This window comes from Gymnoscopelus braueri (genome assembly GCF_963280865.1).
Source record: "Gymnoscopelus braueri genome assembly, chromosome: 19".
NCBI lineage: Eukaryota > Metazoa > Chordata > Actinopteri > Myctophiformes > Myctophidae > Gymnoscopelus > Gymnoscopelus braueri.
Window position 1 is genome coordinate 35,916,385 of NC_137621.1, and position 25,207 is coordinate 35,941,591.

At 39.8% G+C, this 25,207-nt stretch overlaps 1 protein-coding gene across 1 annotated transcript; it reads left to right on the forward strand.

The window, feature by feature from the left end:
• Positions 1-715: 715 nt before the first annotated feature.
• LOC308074777 (uncharacterized protein) lies at positions 716-24,541 on the forward strand (the record flags this gene model as incomplete). The annotated part of the gene is made up of 7 exons (XM_080414285.1): positions 716-770; positions 8,902-8,951; positions 10,471-10,572; positions 11,342-11,455; positions 12,286-12,439; positions 13,428-13,588; positions 13,984-24,541. The coding sequence occupies 7 exons, from the start codon at positions 716-718 to the stop codon at positions 23,650-23,652; spliced, it is 10,305 nt and encodes a 3,434-aa protein (XP_080270411.1). The 3' UTR covers positions 23,653-24,541.
• Positions 24,542-25,207: the final 666 nt, after the last annotated feature.

Below are 25,207 nucleotides of genomic sequence, written 5' to 3' on the forward strand. Positions count from 1 at the left end.
CCGCCTTATTCAAAGCCATCTATTACATTCCATGGCAAATTCAATTACACCTCCCATCTCAAAAAAGCTGTTTCACTCCTCCAATGCTGCAGCTGCTGCAGTAGCGACTGCTGTCCGAGCCAGAAGCTGACAACCTGAGTGTCCTTGTGCGATTAGCCAGATCGATGAGGCTGAGCAGAGAGGAGAAAAGAGGACGAGGGAGAGGAGGAGTGGGTAAAGGGAGGAAGTTTTGAAGGAGGGAGGGGGGAGCAGCCCCTCCCATAATTAGGTTAGGGTGCCGCACCAAAGGTCTGTGTTTACAGGACAGACGAGAGTTAGTCCCTCACTTCACTGTGGACTGCTCTGGGCGTGGATGGAACAGTAGCGGCAACGAAGCAAAGCAATCTTTTTCTTCAGCACCTCTCGTTCACTCACCCCCCTCTATTCTTCCTCGGTCTCTCTCCCTCCTCTCGGTCTTTCTCTTCCTCTAGTTGTTTTTGCGACTCATCCCTGCCTGCGCTGCTGCTACGACTGGCTAAAGAGGACTCACACACAGACCCACACACACACACACACACACGCACGTACGCTCATCCAGGCTGCTAGGGAAGAGGCCTGAGCTTCCCAGCAGCCCCCCTCTCCTCCTCCCCAGGCTGGTCCAAGGACATCTTCATCACCACAACCACAACTACGACTGCAACCACAACTACCAACCAGGACTCCCCTGCCTGCCATCATGTGTGACTGCTTCCACCTGGCCTTCCCCAACTGGCATGCCTCTCAAGGCACGGGTTGGCATATACCTTTCTATTCTCCTTAATCTGTTTTTAAGTCTCTGTTTCTGTCTCCTTATTTTCTAAATTCAGTCTGTGTCTGTTCTCTCAGCTGTCTCCTTCTGTTTGGGTTGCTGTCTCTCTGTTTTTCCTTCCTCTCACGCTGCCTCTGTTTCTGTTGTTTTGCTCAGCACAATTCACTGATTCAGCACCAGGGTTCAGTGGTGCGGTGTGAGAGATTGTGTGTGTGTGTGTATGTGCGAGGGTTAGAAAGGCAGACAGAGAGGGCGACAGAGAGGGCGAGAGAAAGAGAGAGAGAGAGAGAGAGAGAGAATGAGAGAGAGAGAGAGAGAGAGAGAGAGAGAGAGAGAGAGAGAGAGAGAGAGAGAGAGAGAGAGGGGCTGGTGCTGATGCTGGGATGTGCTACTGACCTGCTGGCTGCAGTGCGTGCTGGGTGTGTCTGCAGTGAGAAGGGGAGGGTTTGGAGATGTCATCCTCCCCAGGCTGCTCTGCGCTTGTTTGTTTTTATCTTGCCAATGTCTGAAACAGGTGGATGAAGGATGTGACTAAAGGCGAACAGGCATAGATAGACACAACTTCTTGGCAAGATCAAACTTATACAAACAATATCATCCAAGTAATTGTAAAAGTGTAGAAAACATTGCAAACTAAACATTAAATTCAATCTTTGAAAATGTGTCTGAAAAACTGCACTGGTGTCATATCAGTGCTGAAATGTTGTGATAAATTGGATGAATACAAACTGCCCCATAGTTTGTGTGACTATCAGTAAAACTACCAAGCTTGCCATAATAATGTCATTACCTACAGAAATAGGAAAGGTTCTGTAAATTAACAACTTTAAACATAAACTGATTACCAGTCTTAATCTTAATATACAACTACACATTACGTCATGTTGCAGCATATCATAGCTTGCAGGGTTCTTCAAATATTCATGACACAGCAAATTATTTTATTATATTCTATGTTTTTACAGTAATCAGATGGAAAGGGATTAAATAGGCCTAAATCAACAATAATGCAGTTTTCATATTATTTTTCTAAAATATGTATATAAAATATGTATATGAAATCTTAAATATGTATATGTATGTAGAGTGAAATCCAGAAATCCAGACAGGTGAATATAAGTTGTACATAAGCTTTGGTTTACATTTTGGCATACAAATTAATTCAAAATATTTTACCAGAATAAATAATTATTGTTATCCAACTTGTCTACATGTCACCTCCTCTTATTGTCAAATGACTATCTTATTACACGTCCAAGTATAAAATAAATTAAGCTTTCGTCTCACATTTCCTGCTCTGGGGTGTGGATACTGTATGCACTGATTATTACTGCCGTGTTTTCTGGCACTTATTTGGTGTTTTCAGATTCAATGCTGGAGTCTGGATAGTATGTTTTGTTTTGATTTTCCCAGTTTCATTACATTCAGATTTGAAGTGTTTAGTCAATGGTCTAATCCAGTGTCATTTACACCAAGCACCACAGTGAAATGAGCATTAACTCTCCCATTGCTAACATGACATGCAGCCAATATATGCAGGGGAAGGAGTGGAGTGCCAGAAATGCCTAAATGACAAAAATGGTAAATCCATTAAACAAACTCAGCAAACCTGAGTCATTTCATAACCATTTCTTACTGATGGCATTTAAGAATATTATGTGGTGCTTAAGGAAAGTTTCAACTGGAGAATTGTCACCTACCGCTTTATGTCAGCATCTGTCTGAAGCTCTCAAAAAATATGTTAATGGTGCTCAGCTGTTATAGGCAAGCAGCTCAAGGTCAGAAAGACAACGTTTTTCTGGTGTTAAGAATGACATATCAAATGTCAAGGTGGAGCAGAAAGCAGAGGGGAGGTGAGAGAGAATGAGGGAGAGAGAGAGAGAGAGAGAGAGAGAGAAACAGAGAGAGGTATTTATTGCCAGAAACTGAGATTTATGTCAAGCTGAACAGCTCTGCAGTGGAACCTGTTCATGCGGATATCTTAACCATTATAATAATACATTAATAGCAAATGTTTGTATTTGATGAATCCTCCTTTTAAATCAATATTATTAGACATAGGGCATCCAGGTGGTGCAGGGGCAAAGTTCCTGCCCACCACCATGTTCGATTCCTCTGCAGTGCCTCCGGCTTTCCCTGGGCACTCCATCAAACCCGTAGGGGAGGGTGTTCTTTATCACTGCACTACCAACTCCTTGGGACACCTGTTCAGCAGGGAGGGGAACTGGGATGTAGCGCACAACTCCTCACTGTCAGGTGAAAAGAAGCAGCTGGCGATGTCATTTTTAGCAGAGGAAACATGTGGTTGTCAACACCCCAGACCAGTAGCGCAGAACGTTGATTAGTTAGTTGATTAAAAAAACGTGATTATATAATCAAACATGAATTCTTGTAAGCGGCACATTTAGCCATTTAGAGTTGTATGTTTTAGTATTTATTGCAATGGTTCTCAAAGTGGCGTTTGCAGACCCCCAAGGGTCCTTGAGGGGATTCCAGAGGGTCCGCAGCAAAGTGAAGAACAGTTTAACTTCACTATTATTTCATTGGCTAGAAGTTATCCCAATGAGAGAATGTATGAGAATGACTATTCAGATCATACGGTCCACTCTCCACTTTTATGCCCCCACTTACAGACAGTACTAATCCCACCAAGATGGTGGGGTCTAATAATGGCAGAGCTTCCCTGTAAATCTCTCACGTCATGTTGATAATGTCACATTGACACTGTAATGTCGTTGTTACGTCATATTGTCTCTATTGTCATAGTTATTTGACTCTCCATTGAGTTGTAAAAGGTTAAGTAGTTAAAAGAGTATAAAACAACATGACAGATTTTCAATTCGCAATGAAAAACTGTCAGCACGATCGCTAGATAATTGGATTGAAGCTATATGATAGGTTATAGGATATATACATAGCAGGATATGTATACTGTAGGTCTATATAGCTGGATATAAGGTATAGCAGGATATGTACACTGTAGGTCCATATAGCTGGATATAAGGTATAGCGGGAATCAAGCTGAAAATGTGCTTAAAGGGGTGTGGCCATGCCCAATTAGCTGTTATTCAGGCATTGAAACAAGCTTGCTCCCAGAGGTCAACAAAACTATTCTTAAACCGAAAGAGGTTCCCAGATTGGCCGTGGATAGTCAGACAGACAGACAGACAGACAGACAGACAGACAGACAGACAGACAGACAGACAGACAGACAGACAGACAGACAGACTTCAATTTTTTTTAAATTAAAGGCATAGTAAATTATGTAACTTTGCTGTATGTTTACATAACAAAACAATAAATAATTGTTTTACCAATAATTTCCCTCTATACCAGTAGTTATCAGCCACTGGAGTAGTGTGGTGGTGTTTACCTGCAGAAACACACTGCTCTCTCGCTGCATTTTGGTATTTTAGCTGTTGTTTTGGTGGACAGGGACGTTTTTGGGCTACCAAAACAAAAAACACCACCACACTACTCCAGTGCCGGATGACCGCTAGTATAGAGGGAAATAATGGGTAAAAATTTTTATATATGTTTTTGTTTTGTAAACATTGGGCAAAATTACATGCTATGCCTTTAAGTCTTTTCTGCAATTTAAATTAACCTGTGATTTACTTGACACCCTATATGACTCATCCCTATGTTGCAAATCCCACTCGTCTGGTACTCCAGGCAAACAATCACTCCAAATTATTGACTATTGGCATGACTCAGTATCGTCACACAGTATTGGTTGAATATCGTCGCTGTCGGGCAGAAAACTTGTATCTCCATATTTCATCTATTTACGTTTTTCATAAATTAATTCCCTATTGTATACTTTGCCGTACAAGAGTTTTGTGTAAAAGTAGCAAAAAATCTACAAGCGATGCAACATTCCCAAAATAGGGATGCCAGCTTGAAAGTGGTTTAAAAAGATCTGTCGTTTGGTAAATATTTAGCTAATGAAAAGTATTAACAAGAGCTTGTGATTAAATAATAACTTCTTTGGATCCATTGGAACACATCCATTTGTTTTTTATTTTCAATTTCCTGAAAAGTAACTGTTTTGGACATACAAGGTTTCCGACAGTATTTTGTTGGTATGGAGTCATGTCATGGGAATAGGGGCAGATTCAAATCTGTAATTCCAAAGCAATGATGAAACTCCTTCCACATTAGTTCCAGATTACTAGATTGAAAGCATGCGCCATGGCAGTCCCATGTTCACATAATCTGTGCAGAAAATCTAATTCCGTTTTTTCCCCTTCTTTTTTTCTTTTTGCCCGTGGCTCAAATCGTATTAAAATTGGGATACAAACAAACTGCCTCTAGTGAATGGAGCTTGTGTCTGTAATACGGGAAGAAATGGTCAGAATCCAAATCCTGGTTCCCTGTAAGCGAAGGACAAGTAATCAACTGTATTATATTAATTTAGCTAACTGACAAGCTTAAGGGAGCCTCCCTCGTACTGGGCAAATAGAACTACATACAGTACACACTGTAACAGCAAGCATGTTGGAGCTGGTTATGTCAGAGAACTGGCAGAAGGTTGGTTAGTTACAAATGTGTGGTACCAGATAAAGTAGATAAATACTTTCAGGAAATCTTAAGTAACAAACAAATGGGTATAAATCATTACACTGGTAACATAGTTTCATCCTAGTGAGAGCTTTGCAGTAATTTAAGGATTCAGGTATTTCAATCTCCTTGTCTGACTTGTGTAAAAGCACTGTCCCAAACTCAACAGCTGCAACCAATAGAATACAGACCGTATTCATCAACACATTAGTACAGGAGGCATGCTTGGAGGGATATGCCACACCCAAATACACTGCTGCAGTTGCACCCAAATATGAATCATACAGGATTAGCATTGTAAAACACTTCAGGATCTACCCTGTTTTGAACTGTCATAGAAAAGATCAGTTAAAGCCCTGTACTTGATACAATTATCCACTTAAGACAGGTTAAAAAATACGTTTTAGCTTGTTGTTCTATATATTGTTTGTTGATTTGTATGTACAGTTAAAAAATTACTAAGGATTGTGTGATTACAATAGATTATTAATATAATGCCATTATTGTACTGCCTTTTATATAAATGGTAGACAATTAAATTGTTGCAGTTACAATTTATTGTTAATCAGATTTATGAAATGGAATGAACTACTCTTAATGGTCCAAGACAAATTTCTCTACTGAGACCAATAACTTTACCTACCCTAACCTAATTATTAGGACAAGAGATGACTGTAGAATCATGTATTGTACGTACATCTAATCCTTCACAGTCATACAATGACTAAACGATGTTTAAAAGAAGTAAATTGTTTTACAATGTGATTTCATTTCGACAATTTTGGTCAAGAGTGAGAGTCCTTATCAACCCTCTGCACTGCAGCACCCATATGACAAATATTAGGTAAAGGAGTTTCTACATGTGCTTTGCCAGTCTTAGGACAGGTACTGGACAGGCAAGCAAACTGACTGGTGTGACATTATCAAGCCATGTGTTGTCACAGGACTGAAATCAAACGCCACATAGAGCACACTTTACATTGGTGAAACTGTCTGCACAGTCCTGTTTATATTGTCCAGTGCACTAGTGAATGTACAAGTGTAGTCTGTTGAAACTATATGTAGAGTGAAATGTATTTGTATGCTTCATGTCTTGCATATATACAATATGCAGAAAGCTATACAGTATGCATTTGAAAATACTGAAAGTAAATTTGTGTCTCTGTTCCAATGCCACTAAGACAAATACTCAAACATTTTGTATACCTGGTAATGATCATGTATTCTGGCTCCAACAATCTCTGATTTCACATCTAACCACAGACATTATGCAGCAGGTTTCACTGGCTGACACTGCTATAATGCAGTGCAATGCAACAACTAATGGCTTGCAGCTACAGTATAGATTAGCAGACTCACAGAGGATGAAACGATGCTAATGTATAGCAGGAACAGAACTTCAGAATGGCTATCAAGTTTCAAATGTTCAAACAAGGTAGCATGGTAACAGAAAGTAGTATTACCGTAAATGGACTACAGACTAAAAGTAGGACTGACTATGTTGTGTCCCGCCTTGTTTGTCCGTCAGAAGCAGACCATTGTCTGTACAAATCACATTAGCCACTTGGCAGTGCACTCAAGCCTGTAGAGATAGGAAGTGCCACTAAGATTTTGCCATTTTACCGAGGGACAGAAAGTACGTGCAGGTGAGTTGTTGTTTGTGCTAAAACTATTGAATAACCTCTAAAACTATATTACTTTTATTTATTTAAAAATGTAAGTATGATAGTAGAGAGAAAGCTAGACACAGAGGACAGTGAGTGGAAGAAGGACATGCAACACAGGAGGTCTCCAGCCATAATCAAACTGGGGACTTTTCGATTATGCATTTTGATTTAGTTAATAGGCTATCCCCTCACCTACCGGTGCTGATACCCTCTTAAACCTTGTAGTTGAGGTTATTTTTGGACACTCTCTGCTGGGATAACATGGTGGTGATGATTGCCACAACACTTGACTCCTGCATGTAGGTGGCTTAGATATTTCAATTTTGATTATTCAGTTTCACAACACTAGACTGTGGTGTGTCAGAGAGGAATAATGAGTGTTCAGTGTGAAAACCCCTCACAGTGGGGCCACTGTTCTGTAAAGGTACGGCATTACCTACACCTAATTGCAATTTGAACCATGTCAGCAGCTGGATGTGTTTCGCTTACAGTTTGTGTTCTGGAGCATTTATCGATGTCACCGGTGAGAAAGCAGTAGTAGTGTGATTTGAGAATTTTGTGACCTGTTGGTATCACTTTGTTTTGCCGCTGATTTGGTAAAGGAACATCTGTATTCAATTCATTCGACATTTTTGCACATAATCATTTGCCTGTTGTGATGCAATGCATATTTATAAAACTGTGCATGCTTGATCAAAAGATTTACATTTATGTGAGATTATGTGTCAGCCATACATTTAGTAGCTATCACATTGGCTGGTCGGATTCATTTGGAAAAATACATTCCCTCTCCACAGCCCTCAAGGCTGCAAAGTAGCTGTAAGTCAAATCTCAGGATCAATAGAGAGGATCACTTAACAGTCTGCTGCGGAAACAGGTTCCCTCTGGGAAATCTTGCCAGGAAGAACTCCAAATAGTCTCATCTTCAGCTCCAGTGTCTCAGAGGAGCCTCAAAACATCTTTAGCTGGATGGGGCAGATTTCTAGCTTACTTTGCAGAGAATATTTTGAGATAAATAACTATGAATAGTTCCCAGTTCACGTGCTTTGGACTGCATGAGCATTTTCCACATCCCATTCTTGCTTGAATCAAGTAAATTAAACTCAAACACATCATAGTCAAAGATGTTTTAGTAGTAGTCTTTACCTGCACTTTATTCAGAATAAAATAATTTGATATTGTGTGGGATTGTGTAGAAACAGGCAAAATGACAATTATTTATCAGCTGCTGTCAAGAGAGTATACTTATGTCAACATCATTATTTGTTCCTTTGACCACTAAGCCCTATATTATACTTTTGCTATTCAAAAATAGCTGATCTACAAGCTCATAATGCGTTGCGCTGAATTGTGAGCTTGTGGATCTGCAATTTATTGTTGGGACGTCAGGTTGGTGGTTAAATGGAATTTGTCTATAGCTCATCTAGCCTAGAGCTAATGCAATAACCCTGTACTATAAACTAAACTAAATTAATCAATGCAGCACCGTGTGACATATCGGGTAAATTATTACTAGGTTTCCTTTGCAAAGTAGGAAAACATTATGTTTAACCACTTCAGCCCTATACTTTGTCATATGGAATAGCGAAAATAGCCCATCTCGTGCCATGAAGTGTCGTGAGCATGTAGATCTGCTATTTTTGAAAGTTTTAAATTGTTTTGAAATATTTGGGGAAGTTTGGGGAAAATTAGGGACACGAAGTTGCCAAAGTTAGGGACGCCAGATTGAAAGCTGTTAATACCATAATTCCCTTTTCTTATATACTTGTATTTTCAAAGACTGCCTATATTGCAATGTTACTTCTAAGATAATGTTATCACACAGATGGAAGACACAATAACTTAAGAGTATCTTTTTTCCTGTCTGTGTATATTTGCGAACAGGAGCCGGCCGGAGGCTGAGAGGACCGGAGACTGGTGAAGAAGATGATTCGGTGAGTGACTTGATCCATCCTCGGTAGTCAAATGTCTCTGAATACCGTAGCCTGTAATTTTGCTTTAGCTTAGAAGGTACTGATATGGAACAAGATTTTTTTCAAGGATAATTACGTAAAATAAATCTGCATCTTGTTGGGAATCCTCATTGGATGCACTGTGCATTGATTGATTGATTGATTGAATACTTTATTAGTCAGAAATAAAAGGCTAAAAGCAGGTGCGCAAATCCCGGGGGGGTGGGGGGGTTTCGTCCCCCCTAGCTTCAGATTGGACCCCCCTAAGTCATTTAGAATAATAAAAATAAATGTTAAAATAATATTTTTTGATAATAAATCACTAAAATCAGGCATAAATATGAATTAAATATCATAACCCTAACCCTAACCCTAACCCTAACCCTAACCCTAAAACCGAAATAAAGTAACCAAAAACCGAAAAGAAACAAAATCCACAATTTTTCAAGACAGATCTTCGCCCCTGGCTAAAACACAAAAAAGTCCTGGGGACTTGTTTCCATTGTGGTCCTATGTATTCAATTCATCACATCAGCATAGAATAAAAAAACAATAACACAATGATACATATCAAATACAAAACACTTTATACAAAGGAGGAAAAAGACAAATATCGGTAGTGAATGACACCTCCTTTCTATGGGAACATTGCATTTACCTCCCCTTGTGGTCTCCTGATAGATTGTTTTTTAGGCCTGTTTTGAAAGAAGCCAGTGAGTGAGTGATACACATTTTTTAAAGGAGTAGTTCACCCAAAAATTACTTATTTTCTATCAATTACACACCCCATAAAGCATTGAATTCATGGAGTTTTCTTTTGTTTTTATTGCAAGCCAATAATTTGATGACCGGACGAGTCCTTAGGGGACTCAAAGACTTTCCTTTGAGTCTCCTACCGGAGAGATGGGATGGTGTAAGGGCATTCCACATTTTGGTGGCATTGTAGTAGAATGAACATTTTCCTTCCCATGTTTGTTCTATATTTGCATTATTTGGGTAGTACCAGATCGTTGTCGCTCCCTCTAGTATTGTGGCTGTGGGTGTCACTCACTTTGGAGAAGTAGTTAGTCAGGTATGAGGGTATTTGACTTAAATACCAATCCCATTTTTAATCGCTTGACCATGTCTTCTACCCTGAGCCATCCCAGACTAGCAAAGTGTGTTGGAATTAGGTGGGACCCTATTGCTTACAAATTGTTTTATACACACCTAAAATATTTGTGCAATTATTGTTATTTGTTAGGTTTTGTTATATTCTTTTCTGTTTATCTGAGTCTGTAATGAATGATCCAGTTAAACAATATGGATTCAACGTTTTATCTGATCTAATGTAAAAGGAGGGTGTGCTTTTATTCATGTGCAAAGTTCCACAGAATAAAAGTAAAATCCAAATGTCATTGAGTCCCTTTAAAGAAAATATCTGCATGCTAAAAATGAAAATAACTATCGTTATGACGATGTGAGAGTGGAATTGTTCACTGACCATTGATCTACACTCCAGATATGTGACGAGCCGTCTCACATAGAGGGAGAGAGACCACGTCCTCAAGGGTCGTCTCCAGTTGAAGACTACCCTGAAAAATACGCAGAAAGTGACAGGGAGGTACGGAGCACCACTTCATAAGTAATCAGTTTTTGAGAGGCAGAAGGTCAATGTTTACAGAAATTAATGTAATCAGAATTACAAGCTGGTTCCCTAAAGCAAGGCACTTAATCCCTGTTTATATATGGTAGCTAGTTAATGGTAGGAAATTGTAACCGTCTTATGTGCAACTCTAATGTGTAATTATGTGTCCCGTTGTTTTAAATCGAGAATACATTCTCAGTTGTTTAGTCATCTTTCTTTTTAAAATCAGGCTTAAAGGACCACTTCACCAATTTTCAACCTATCTTCAAATAATTGCTCCTGACTAATTCTCATTATAATATGGTGCCATTTTAGTCTACTCAGTCTCTCAGAGGAGTGCTGTGGGACAGTTCAGAATCCCGCCTTCCAGTGAGATTATCGGTAGGCAGGTTTGGACATTTCAAACAAGATTTAAAACATTTTATTAGATTTTTTGTGAGAACAATGCTTCTATTATAGCATGCTAACTTTCCAGGAATAGAAAGCCTGCAGTTTCTACTAGCTTGGATTCCCCATCCACGATGTCAATGGTAGGCGGGCTTCTGTCCAAGCCCCCCCTGAGACACAGACCGAGTAGGCAAAATGGTACCAAATTATAATGAGCATTAGTGAGGTGCAATCATATGAATATATAGCTTGAAAATGGGTGAAGTGGTCCTTTAAGCTTCACTTAATAACGTGTATATTTTTGACTGAACTCATCTATGGTCAGGTATTTAAATGTTGTTTATTGTATTTCTTTTAGGGTGACGCAGAGCATGAGTCGCCTCACAAAAGAGGTAGTGGAAAGAAAAGCAAAAAGGCTGGGCTTGGGTCTCTGTTTGACAAGCGCTCCACTCCAAAGATGAGTAAATTGAAGGTCAGATATACCTACAGTATATGATTTTCTCTGAACGCACGCACGCACGCACGCACGCACGCACGCACGCACGCACGCACGCACGCACGCACTCTGGCCAGCAGGTGTATGGGAAAATGAAGGCCCGTCCCTCGGATAAGATTAGTGGAACGGCTCCTGAATTGCCTGGCGGTCTGTTAGAGTGGGATCCTATGGGAGAACACGGAGCCCCCCATGTACCCCATGTACTCCACGTATCCCCTATATTTTTATGGAGTTTTTTCCAAGAGAAGGGAACAGCCCAGGACCTCCTGGGCTCCTTGTATTTGCGCTGGTCATTCCTTTGATTGCTAAAGACCCATTCTAGACTGTGCACCTGGTAGGATGCACTTGTACATACCATATTTACTTCTGTCTTTCTTTTACACATATCTCTCCCTTAACTCTGTTCAACTCAACAACCTTTTCAGGTCATGACTCACGACCCCCCAAAATAATCATATTTGAACTGGGGACCCCCCACCCTGATAAGCACTTGGAATTGTAGGAGTTTGTAGGCATTCAATTTAGTTTGACTCCGTTCCACAGATAAATATTGTGAAAACAGCAGATCAACAAGCTCACAACGCCTTGTGTTGCAAGGCGTTGTGAGCTTGTAGATTGGCTATTTTCACAACGTTTGACTCTTTCTTATATTATTTGACAATTTGGCCAATGTTTGACCAGTTTTTATAGTGATAATTAAATTGTCACTTCACTGTCATCTGGGGACCCCCCAAAAAATCTTCTGGGGGTCCCGACCCACAGGTTGAGAACCACTGCCTTAACTTACTGTTTTCATTCCTTTGCAGGAGGTTCACAGCCCTGAGTCGGGGGTGATACTGAATACAGCAGAAGATGGATGTGCGGATGGTCTTGTTGTTGGCGGAGGGGGAAAGGATGGAATCTTCATTAAACAAGTGGTGCCTGAGTCACCTGCCTCAAAGAACCTGAGTGTGAAAGAAGGTAAGCCATAAGTAAATGGATAAAAAAGCCGACCTACAAGCTCACAATGCGTCGCAGACACAACACGCTGTGAGCTGGTAGGTCGGCTATTTTCGGCGACCGTCGTGTGACAAAGCATAAATTAAGCTTAAGCTGATAAGTGATAGTGAAACGGTAATACTGTTACAATGTTTGCAATATAGATTTTATTTATTTTCTTATTTATAATAGTTTTACCACTTAAACCCTATATACTTTGTTGACCAGAGTCCCCAGGGGTCTAAACTAAGACCCATTTTTTCCTCTCTACATCAAACATCAGAAAATATCTGATCTACAAACTGTGTGTTGTGAGCTTCTAGATCTGCTATTTTTGCAGAATGTTCACCCCTGAATAGGGACACTAGGGTTCATGTGGTTAATGGGTTAACTGAATTGACTGCTCAAGCCATGCATTGCAATTAGTTGACTTTCCAAGTCCCCTTTTGCACTTTATATGCTGCACGGGCTCATTACCAAACCATGTCCCACTGGTTTGTGTACTTGATAGTAGTTAGTATTATGTTGCAGATAAATATGCAACCATGATAGGATTTACTTAGAAACTATATTGCAATGATTTCAGCAAAAGCTAAACATCTCAAAATGTAAAGAGAAAAATATTCAAAGCACATAAACAGCATTTGTCAAGGTGTGTAATAGAATTCATCTCAACTATAGTTTCATACAATATGTACAGTGTACAATTTACATAGTATGTTGAACATGGTTGAGCATGTGCTTGTGTATATTTTAAGCAAACATATACACAAGCACAGGACTAACTCAACCAAACCTAAAACAAGAATAACTACAACTGCTTAAGAAATATTTTGCTGATGGGCTTATAAAGCATGCAGTGCATTTACTATTTCACGCTGAATACTGATTTCATTATGGAAATTAAATCAACTGACTGGGAGCTTTGTAGGGTATATGGCTTTGAATCATGTTCCTCTTGTTTACACAGGTGATCAGATTCTGAGTGCCACTGTGTATTTTGACAACGTGACATATGAGGATGCCCTCCAGATTTTGGAACACGCCCAGGCTTACAAAGTGAAGCTCTGTCTGAAACGGCAGCCGGAATTGTCTGAGAACGAACCAGTCATCCAACCTGATGTCATCAATGTAACTATACCTATGTTCCATCCTCTGACTCTGTGTGATAAGTAGTCTTGGGGTTAAAAATCACACCCAGTGTGAAGTGGGCGGTGTGGTCATCACAATGGTCATCACAGTGATGGAAGCTCACTTAATTTTTTTTTTTTTTTTAAGTGCATAGTCCTATTTATAGGTTATTAATTTCATCATGTGTCTCGCTAGCCAATCACAGTGCTGAATAGAGTCAGCCAATAGAGTCAGCCAATCACAGTACAGCTAGGGGTGTACTAATGCTAGGGGTGTACTAATTATGAGCCAATCACAGTACAGCGAAGGGTGTACTAATGAGGTGTACCAACCCCACTTATAGGGGCGGCTACACCGCCCAAAAATTTACTTTTATGTTTTTTGTTGTTTAACAGGAAGAAGAAGGTTCTCCAGTAATGAGGAGGCAAGGGAAGACAAAAAGACAGAGCAGTGCTCGCATCTCATGGCCAAAGTTTTCCTCATTTGGCAAAGGGCAGAAGAAGCATTTCACGAGGTCTCACAGTTCCTCTGAGGCAGATGAGCAGAGAAAGCTTGAGCTGAGCCCCACTACAAGTGACACAGAGTCACCAATCAAAACTCAGGAGGCTCTCAAGGGCAAGAAGAAGCATAAGGTAAAGCTTTCATGTCTGAAAAAGAGGGGCAGTGTCAGCACACCTCCAGACCAGGATCAAGGAGTATCAGACTCACCTGAGCGCCTTGCGAGCACCTTAGTAGACACAACTCAAGTCTATAAAGCTGAACATCTGGATGCTATAGAAACCTCTGACATGAAGGATAAAAAGTTGACTGGACCTGAAACAAAGCAACACAAAGGGGAACTCATCAGTTTGGACAGCACTTTGAAAACAACTGATCTAATGGTGGCTCTGGCAGACCAACAACTTTCCCCTGCTAAGGGATCTCCTGATGGGACAAAATCAAAGAAGAAAGAGAGGTCTGAATTAAAAGTAAGAATTATGGGGAAAGATAAATCTCATAAACAAGATCAACAAGTAAAATCCTCACCGAAAAGGCTTAAGACATTGGGGGCAAGTATGGAAAGAACAGAGCCAACCGAAAACAAATTACTTACAGTAACTAGCGATGACAGTTCAGCAGTGCCTTCAGCTAACACTGGGCCATCTGATATGGAAATAAGTATGCCTAAAGTGGACCTTTCTCTTGACATGTCTGATTTGGGGCTTCTAAAGAAATCTCCAAAGAGAGGAAAAGAAAAGAAAGACACAAAGACATTCCAACTGCCTAGTGTAGGCCTCACTGCCATTGCTACTGAAGACACCATTCAGAAAATGGATGTGAATGTTAAGGATTGTGTTACAAAGGAAAGTATAGGAGCGATGGAGGATCTCTATGCTAACCTTTCAAAAACACAGCTCCCGAAACGAGAGGATATTGAGATACCAGGTATGGAAGATGCATCAACAAAGAAGACAAAATTCAGAGGAATTAAGGAGCCTAACCTCATGTATACTGGACAATTTGAAGAACTTCAAGCGGAAACTGTCCAAATGGCAATTGATGTAGACAGTGTCAGAGAGGCAGTTTCAAAATTGCCTGGATTTAAGCTGCCTAAAGTTGACACCTCTGGAATGCCTATTCCCGAAGAAATTACAATGATAGATGCCAATGCACACAGAATAACAGTGAAAACCCCATCAGGAACCCCAACTAAAGTCTTAGATGCCAAAACAAAGCAGGACGCCCATTTTACATCTGACATAAAAGTATCTTCAGACATTTTAAGCTGTAAGTCAGTCAAACTGCCAAAGATCAGACATGAAGATTTTACTTCCCTAGAAGCCATTATTGAGACCAAAGTGGAAAAAAAGGAAGCTAAAGAAAAACAAAGTGACAGTGAAATCAAAATAGAACTCAATAAAATGGAATACATTGTTATACCAGGAAAGGAAGGAACTCAGGTACAACAAACCGAGAAAACAATGGAAATTGTGGGCTTCCAATCTATTGCAGAGCTTGACCAAGCCGAGACATTGAATCTGGCTGTAACCAGTCCTGATGGAACAGACAAAAAATCCAAGAAGGCAAAGTTAACTATGCCTAGCTTTGGAATTGCAAAACCAGATATAAGATTCCCTGACATTGGAATAGACTTACCTAAACGAAATGTCTCTGAGCAAAAAGATCATGAAAAAAGCAATAAAATAAATCAGGATCTAAATAAGTCAAAAACTGAGATAGGACTCATTCAAGTCCCTGATATAGATAAAGACATAAAAATTCTTGGTGCTGACATGACAATTCCTACACACAGCATCACAGCTGACATTACAGCACCCTGTGTTGATACTGAAGGACCATGTATAGATATGAAAAGTGCAAAAGCAGAAGGTGGAGGAAAAGGAAGCAAATTTAAAATGCCAAATCTTGGCATCTCAATGCCAAAAGTCAAAGGACCTGAAATTGATCTAAGCTTGTCAAAGAAAGATTTAGAAGTCACCTTACCAGAAGCCAAAGCAGAAATCAAACTGCATGAGGCTGATGTTAAGGCATCTTCAGTTTCCATTTCAGTGCCAGAGGCTCCTGGACTAGACGTTGATGCCAAGTTAAAAAAGCCAAAGTTTTCAATGCCCAGATTTTCATTTGCAAAACCAAGCATTAAATCCCCTGAAGCTGATGTCAATCTTTCAGAGGCAGATGTGTCTCTTCCAGAGCGGAAAGTGGAGTTGAAATCACCTGAAATGGAAATCAAATCGCCAGAAACTGAAGTTCAAGTGAAGAATGTCGAAGGTTCACCAGCTAAATTCAAAATGCCAACCTTCAAACTACCCAAATTTGGAGCAACTGCTTCAAATGTAACTGTAGAAGTACCCGAAATGGAAAAAATTACCAAAATTGATGGAGCTGATGTGAAATTTCCTACCGGGAAAGCTGAAATTTCAGCACCCAGCATTGACACTGAAGGTCCAACTATACATGTGAAAACTTCTGACACTGAATTTGAAGGAAAAGGGAGAAAGTTTAAAATGCCAAGTGTTGGCGTTTCCATGCCAAAAGTAAAAGGACCTGCTATTGACCTCACCTTATCAAATAAAGATGCTGATGTCACGCTAGCAGAAGCTAAAGCAGAATTAAAACATCCAGAACTTGAGGTCAAAGAACCTTTGGCTAAAGTAGATGCCAAAGCTCCAGAAGTTGCAGTCCATGTAAAAGATCTTGAAGGTTCACCATCAAAATTTAAAATGCCAACCTTCAAAATGCCTAAATTTGGAGTTGGTCATCCAAATGTCACTGTAGATGCACCTGTTATGGAAAAGGTCATAAAAATTGACGGAGCTGATTTAAAAATTCCTGAAGTGGAAGCTGAAGTTTCCACCTCAGCACCTTGCATTGATACTGAAGGTCAATATGGAGATGCAAAAATCACTGGCACTGAATTAGAAGGAAAGGGAGGCAAGTTTAAAATGCCAAGTCTGGGCATCTCAATGCCAAAAATAAAAGGACCTGAAATTGATTTCAACTTGTCAAAGAAAGATATAGATGTCAAAATTCCAAAGGCAGATGTTTCTCTGCCAGAGGGAAAGCTGGAGGTGAAAGAACCTGGTGTGGAAATTAAATCACCAGAAACTGAATTAGAAATTGATGGACACGGAAGCAAGTTCAAAATGCCCAAATTTGGTATCTCATTACCAAAGGTTAAGGGCCCTGAAATTGATTTCAGCTCATCAAAGAAAGATGTTGATATCACAATACCAGAAGCTACAACCGAAGTTAAGCCACCAGATGTTGAAGTCAAAGGCCCCTCTGCTAAAGTAGAAATTGAAGCTCCTGAGATCGATGTTCAAGTAAAGAATGTTGAAGGCTCACCATCAAAATTCAAAATGCCAACATTCAAACTACCTAAGTTTGGAGCAAATGTCACTGTAGAGGTACCTGAATTAGAGAAAGAAATCAACATTGAAGGAACTGAACTAAATATTCCCAATGTGGGAGCAGCAGTTGATATCACATTACCAGAAATTAAAGCTGAGGCAAAACTCCCTGATGTTGAAGTCAAAGAACCTTCAGCCAGCATTTCCACAAAGGAACCTGCTGCAGAATTTGATGCCAAGTTGAAAAAGCCACGGTTCTCATTACCAAGATTCTCCTTTTCAAAGCAAAGTATTCCAGTCCCTGAAGTTGACATCAATGTCCCAGATGCAGATGTTACACTACCAGAAGCCAAAGCGGACGTCAAACTTCCTGATGTTGATGTCAACATTGAATTCCCTCAAGTTGATGTCACAATACCAGAGGTCAGAACAGAAGTCCATCTTCCAGAGGTTGCAATGAAAGAACCTTCAGCTGGCATTTCCATAGAGGACTCACCTGCTGCAGAACTTGATGCCAAATTCAAAAAGCCAAGGTTCTCATTGCCCAGATTTTCATTTTCAAAGCAAAGCGTTCAAGGACCTGAAATTGATGTCAATGTTCCAAAGGTAGATATCCTTCTTCCAGAGGGAAATGTAGAGATGAAGGAACCTGGAATGGAAATTAAAGCACCAGAAAGTGAATTCGAAATTGAGGGACAAGGAAGCAAATTCAAAATGCCAAGTTTTGGCATATCAATGCCAAAAATTAAAGGACCTGAAATTGATTCAAGCTTACAAAAGAAAGAGGTTGGGGTCACATTACCAGAAGTTAAAGGAGAAGTCAAACTCCCTGATATTGAAGCCAAAGATGCCTCTGCAACAATTGTTCTACCAGATGCACCTACATTAGAAGATGATGATAAGGGGAGAAAGACCAGCTGGTCAATGCCACGATTTTCATTTTCAAAACCAAATATTAAAGGTCCAGAAGTTGATGTCGACTTTGAAGCTTCTCAAATTGATGTCACAATACCAGAGGCCAAAGCAGAAATCGATATTCCAGAGGTTGAAGTGAAAGAAACTACAGCTGGAATTTCCATAGAGGACTCGCCTGTTGCAGAACTTGATGCCAAGTTTAAAAAGCCAAGGTTTTCATTACCAAGATTTTCATTTTCAAAGCAAAGTGTTCAAGCACCTGAGGTTGATGTCGATGTTCCAAAGGTAGATATTAACCTTCCAGAAGGAAAGGTAGAGATGAAAGAGCCTGACATAGAAATAAAAGGACCAGAAAGTGAATTTGAAATTGAAGGACAAGGAAGCAAGTTCAAACTGCCAAGTCTGGGCATCTCAATGCCAAAAGTAAAAGGACCTGAAATTGATTCAAGCTTACAAAAGAAAGAGGTCACATTACCAGGCATAAAAGCAGAAGTTAAACTCCCTGACATTGAAGCCAAAGAACCCTCTGCAACAATTGCTGTACCAGATGCACCTACATTAGAAGATGATGGCAAGGGGAGAAAGACCAGCTGGTCAATGCCACGATTTTCATTTTCAAAGCCAAATGTTAAAAGTCCAGAAGTTGAGGTCAAATTTGAAGCTCCTCAGGTTGATATCACAATACCAGAGGCCAAAATGGAAGTCGATATACCAGAAGTTGAAGTGAAAGAACCTTCAGCTGGCATTTCCATAGAGGACTCACCTGTTGCAGAACTTGACGCCAAGTTCAAAAAGCCAAGATTTTCATTACCCAGATTTTCATTTTCAAAACAAAGCGTTGATGTTAATCCTACAGAGGTAGATGTTTCTCTTTCAGAAGGAAGGGTGGAGGTAAAAGAACCTGGTAAAGCACCAGAAGCTGAAATAGAAATTGATGGACACGGAAGCAAGTTCAAAATGCCAAGTCTGGGCATCTCAATGCCAAAAGTAAAAGGACCTGATATTGATTTAAGCTTGTCAAAGAAAGTTGTGGATGTTACATTACCAGAGGCTAAAGCTGAGGTCAAACTCTCTGGTGTTGAAGTCAAAGGTCCCACTGCAACGATTTCAGTACCAGACACCTCAACATTACAGGTTGATGCCAAACTGAAAAAGCCAAGTTTCGCACTACCTAGATTTTCATTTTCAAAGCAAAATATTCAAACCCCTGATGTTGATGTAAATATCCCAACAGTAGATGTTTCTCTTCCAGAGGGAAAGGTGGAGGTGGAGCAACCTAAGGTGGATATTAAAGCACCAGTAACTGACTTAGAAATTGATGGACAAGGAAGCAAGTTCAAAATGCCAAAATTTGGCATCTCATTGCCAAAAGTTAAAGGCCCTGAAATTGACTTCAGTTTATCAAAGAAAGATGTTGATGTCTCAATACCAGAAGCTAAAACAGAAGTCAAACCACCAGATGTTGAAGTCAAAGGCCCCTCTGCTAAAGTAGAAGTTGAAGCTCCTGAGATTGATGTTCAAGTGAAAAATGTCGAAGGCTCACCTTCAAAATTCAAAATGCCAACATTCAAACTACCTAAATTTGGAACAACCCTTCCCAATGTTGCTGTAGAGGTACCCGAAGTGGAGAAAGAAATCAACATAGAAGGAACTCAGCTTAATATTCCTAATGTGGGAGCAGCAGTTGATGTTACATTACCGGAAGTTAAAGCTGATATCAAACTCCCTGATGTTGAAGTCAAAGGACCTTCAGCTAGCATTTCCATAGAGGAGCTACATGCTGCAGAACTTGATGCCAAGTTGAAAAAGCCACGGTTCTCATTACCTAAATTCTCATTTTCAAAGCAAACTGTTCCAGTACCTGAAGTTGATGTCAGTGCTCCAGGTGCTGATGTTACACTACCAGAAGCCAAAGCAGAAGTTGAACTTCCTGATGTTGATGTCAAACTTGAAGCCCCTCAAGTTGATGTCACGTTACCAGAGGTCAGAACGGAAGTCAGTCTTCCAGGGGTTGCAATTAAAGAACCTTCAGGTGGCATTTCCATAGAGGACTCACCTGTGGCAGAACTTGATGCCAAATTCAAAAAGCCAAGGTTTTCATTACCAAGATTTTCATTTTCAAAGCAAGGTGTTCAAGCACCTGAAGTTGATGTCAATGCTCCAAAGGTAGATATTCATCTTCCAGAGGGAAAAGTAGAGGTGATGAAAACTGAAATGGAAATTAAAGCACCAGAAAGTGAATTAGAAATTGAGGGACAAGGAAGCAAGTTCAAAATGCCAAGTTTGGGCATCTCAATGCCAAAAGTGAAAGGACCTGAAATTGGTTTAAGTGTACAAAAGAAAGAGGTTGGGGTCACATTACCGGAAGCAGAAGTCAAAATCACTGATATTGAAGCCATTGATGCCTCTGCATCAATTTCTCTACCAGATGCACCTACATTAGAAGATGATAACAAGGGGAGAAAGACCAGCTGGTCAATGCCACGATTTTCATTTTCAAAGCCAAATATGAAAGGTCCAGATGTTGATGTGAACTTTGAAGCCCCTCAAATTGATGTCACAATACCAGAGGCCAAAGCAGAAGTCCATATTCCAGAGGTTGAAGTGAAAGAACCTTCAGCTGGCATTTCCATAGAGGACTCACCTGTTGCAGAATTTGATGCCAAGTTCAAAAAGCCAATGTTTTCATTACCAAGATTCTCATTTTCAAAACAAAGTGTTCAAGCCCCTGAAATTGATGTAAATCTTCCTACGGTAGATGTTTCTGTTCCAGAGGGGAAAGTAGAAGTGAAGGAACCTGGAATGGAAATAAAAGCTCCAGAATCTGAAGTGGAAGTAGATGGGCAAGGAAGCACATTTAAAATGCCAAAGTTTGGCATCTCATTGCCTAAATTAAAAGCCCCAGAAATAGATTTCGGTTCATCCAAGGTGGAAGTAGATGTTACATTACCAGAAGCTAAATCAGACGTCATACTCCCAAATGTTGAAACCAAAGACCCTTATGTTAAGGTAGAAGTTAAAACTCCAGAGATTGAAGTTCAGGCAAAGCAGGCTGCGGGATCCCCATCAAAATTCAAAATGCCAACATTCAAACTACCTAGATTTGGAGCTGCTATTCCAGATATTACTGCTGAGGTACCTGAAGTGGAGAAAGAAATTAATATTGATGGTGCAGAAGTGAAAATTCCCACTGTTGATATCAAATTACCAGAAGCTAAAGCACTTGAAGTCTCAGAGGTTGAAATAAAAACACCTGCTGCTGCCATTTCAGTACCAAAGGCAACTGTTGTAGAGCTTGATGCTAAAATGAAAAAGCCAACGTTTTCATTACCTAGATTTTCATTTTCTAAGTCAAGCATTCCATCCCCTGAAGTTGATGTTAACCCTCTAGAGCTTGACATGTCTCTTCCAGAGGGAGAAGTGGTTGTGAAACAACCTGAAATGGAAATGAAACCACCAGAAACTAATGTTCAAGTGAAGAATGTTGAAGGATCACCATCAAAATTCAAAATGCCAACAATGCACCTGCCTAAATTTGGAGTAACTTCTTCAAATGTCACTGATGGGGCAGAGTTCAACATTCCTCAACAGGGAGGTAAAGTTGATGTTGCATTACCAGAAATAAAAGCAGATGTCTCACTTCCAGAGGCTGAAATGAAAGCACCTTCTGCTGCTATTTCGATCCCAGAGGCACCTGTTGTAGAGATTGATGCTAAAATGAAAAGGCCAAGGTTTTCATTACCCAGATTTTCTTTTTCTAAGTCAAGCATTCAACCCCCTGAAGATGATGTCATCTCTCCAGAGCTTAACATTTCTATTCCAGAGGGAGAAGTGGTTGTGAAACAACCTGAAATGGAAATCAAATCACCAGAGATAGATGTTCAAATGAAGAATGTTTTAGGATCACCATCGAAATTCAAAATGCCAACACTACACCTGCCTAAATTTGGAGTAGCTTCTTCAAATGTCACCAAAGAATCTGAAGTTGATGTCAAACTTCCAAAAGTAGATGTTTCTCTTCCAGAGGGAAAGGTAGAATCTGAGTTGAAAATTAAAACACCTGAGACGGAAATTGAACAGAAAAATGTTGAAGGATCACCATCAAGATTTAAAATGCCGACACTGAAGCTATCTAAATTTGGAGGGGCATTTCCGAAGTTAAATGTGGAACTAAAAGGCACACCTGAGGGTGATTCTAATGTCGATGCTGAATGTGAAGACGGTCATTTGGAAGTTGAAGTTGAGCCACAAGGACCAGGGAAATCACCCAAATTAACTTTAACATCATTTGGAGAGATCCTCAAGTCCATTGATGTTGAATTTGATGTTCCAACAAAAGAGCAAGTGGATGAAAAATGTATACCTTCCCAGGAGGAAATATCTGATCCATCCACTGCTGAGATGCGGGCTGAAACACCAGAAATAAAAGGCAAAACCAAATTTAAATTTCCTAAGCTTACTTTTAGTCAATCACCAGAGGAACACGGGACAACTGAAGACAAGAAGCAGTCATTGACAAAGGAAAAGGAATCAAATATTGAGCAAGAACCAGGAAAAAGTCCTGTGAAGGGCGGCTGGTTACGTTTTTTGTCGTCCCCATCAGAACCTGAGAAGAAGATAACAGAAAAGGGTGAACTGGAGAGAGAACAGAGCCCCACAGGTGACACAGGTGATGAAGATATGAGTACAACTTACTCAATCCAGTCATCTGATGCCTTTGCTGACATCAGCTCCACAGTGATGAGTGAAGTTGGCCTGTCTTTATCCTCACCCACCAAGGTAACAGTGAAATTCTCTGACCCAAATGCGATGCTGGGGCTCGGGGAGATGCTCAGTAACATCATTACTTCAACCACGACTGAGCTGGCCTCAGTGGAACCTAATTTACCGGAGAAAGTCACCATTCTGTCCTCTGAAGCGTCCTCTTCATCACTGGATACTCTCAAGCTGGAATCTGGAAAAATACATGTCGTAACATCAAATATACAAGCAACACCGGAAGCACAGCGCACCATGCCGCTAACACATTTCCATGCCCAATCAGCTGGCGGGATGTCCTTTCAACAAGAAACCAAGGATATGAGTGGCAAGACAATGGTTGTTGAAAGACACGTAATGAGGCAATCATCAAGTGAAAGTAGAGAAACAGTTGTTGTAACTAAACAAGTTACAAGTGTGTTTGGAGTAGACTCTAGTGGGCCCATCTCAGGCCAAACAGCATCCTCTATCCCACGACTGAGACTGAGAGAAACAGTGCATGCAGAGAAAATGAAGTTTTTTGATGGAAGTAAGAAGTAAGGTTCATCATGTAATCAGCTTTTGATGGCAAATAAATTACTCATCAACCAGTACATTCTGAATTTTACCAGTCATTGAAATGGTAAAATGAAATGTGTTTTTAGGGTGGAAGAGAGTGATAAACACAAGTTGGCAACCTGACAGTGCCAAGTATAACTGAAAGCCTTTTTCAGCCACAGGCTAAATTTACCAGTGTTTTGGATGTTGGTTAGTGTCAGTTAGTGTTTATGTCAAGCTTTGGTTGTATGTTGTAGACCTGTAAAGAGAACACAAAGTAATATAAATCACATTACAAATGTAATCAAGTTGTAAATATAATATGTTGAGTGTTCATGCACATAGCATTCATGAAGGCCTCCTGATACCCTTGCTTATAATACAGTGCTGAAGTAGGGTGTGACTGTGGTTGATAACCAATTATGTCTGTAATTTTAGGGTGTTTACTGATCATTTAATTAACTGTATTCTTAACTCATGAGATCATGCAAATTGGCAAATCATTTAATTGTGAAGATTGAGATCAAATCTTCAATCACTGTTACTGAGGAATCAGACATTCCGGAAAATATGTTTACAACAATGTCCTTGTGAAAATTAGTATAGACTGAGCACGCCTATATTGTGCATTATATCACCATAAAATGCATATGTGTATGAATTACTCAAGATTATCTTGTTGCTATTGCTAAAATGTGGAAAGATAATGTAAATGCAATGCTCATATAGCTTGTGATGAAATAGAGGAAGTATATTGATGCAACTATATTTTGATTAAAACTTTGCTTAGAATTTAATTTGCTACAAGAAAACGTATCAATATTTTACTCTCTTCCAATGTTACTGTAAAAAAGTGGGGGAAATTGGAAATTGACAAGTTCTGTAAATAGATTCCAACAATGACTTCTTTGGAGTTTCTTTGATTAATTGCTCCTATTTGTATTCTGACTCTGATGCAGCCTAAACTTGTGTTTGCAAAATTATAGTCAATAAATAAATCTTATGAAATCCATTTGTTTGTCAAATTTCTAAATGTTAAGAGTTGTATAAAAAGGCACGGTCCCTTAATTTTTTTGCATTTAATCATTGCCATTGTAGTATGTGCATTTTGTCACTAGGGGTAGACATAGCTCCTCTCAAACTAAGTAAATCTGTTCATAGACAAACATTTCCATGCATACCACCAGGTTAGGTTATACATCATAATTGAATTAATGGCCTCCCAATGCAATCCATCGTTGACTGCCTGAACTGTCTGCAATTTCGAGTCTGAGCCCTTTGCTGTGGGCTAGTTGAACAACTGGGATATCATCTGCAATTTAAAGCATAAAGGTTGTAGGCTATATGCTATGACTTGAGAAGTAAACAGATATAATCGCTTATGATCAAACACAAGGAATCAACATTTTCCGTAGAGGTGAAAAGTAACTAAGTACATTTACTTAAGTAAAATGTTGAGGTATTTGTACTCTACTGGAGTATTTCCAATTTTCAGTACTTTTACTTCTACTCCACTACAATTATTTGAAAACCTTAGTTAGGCTACTTTGTAGATTTA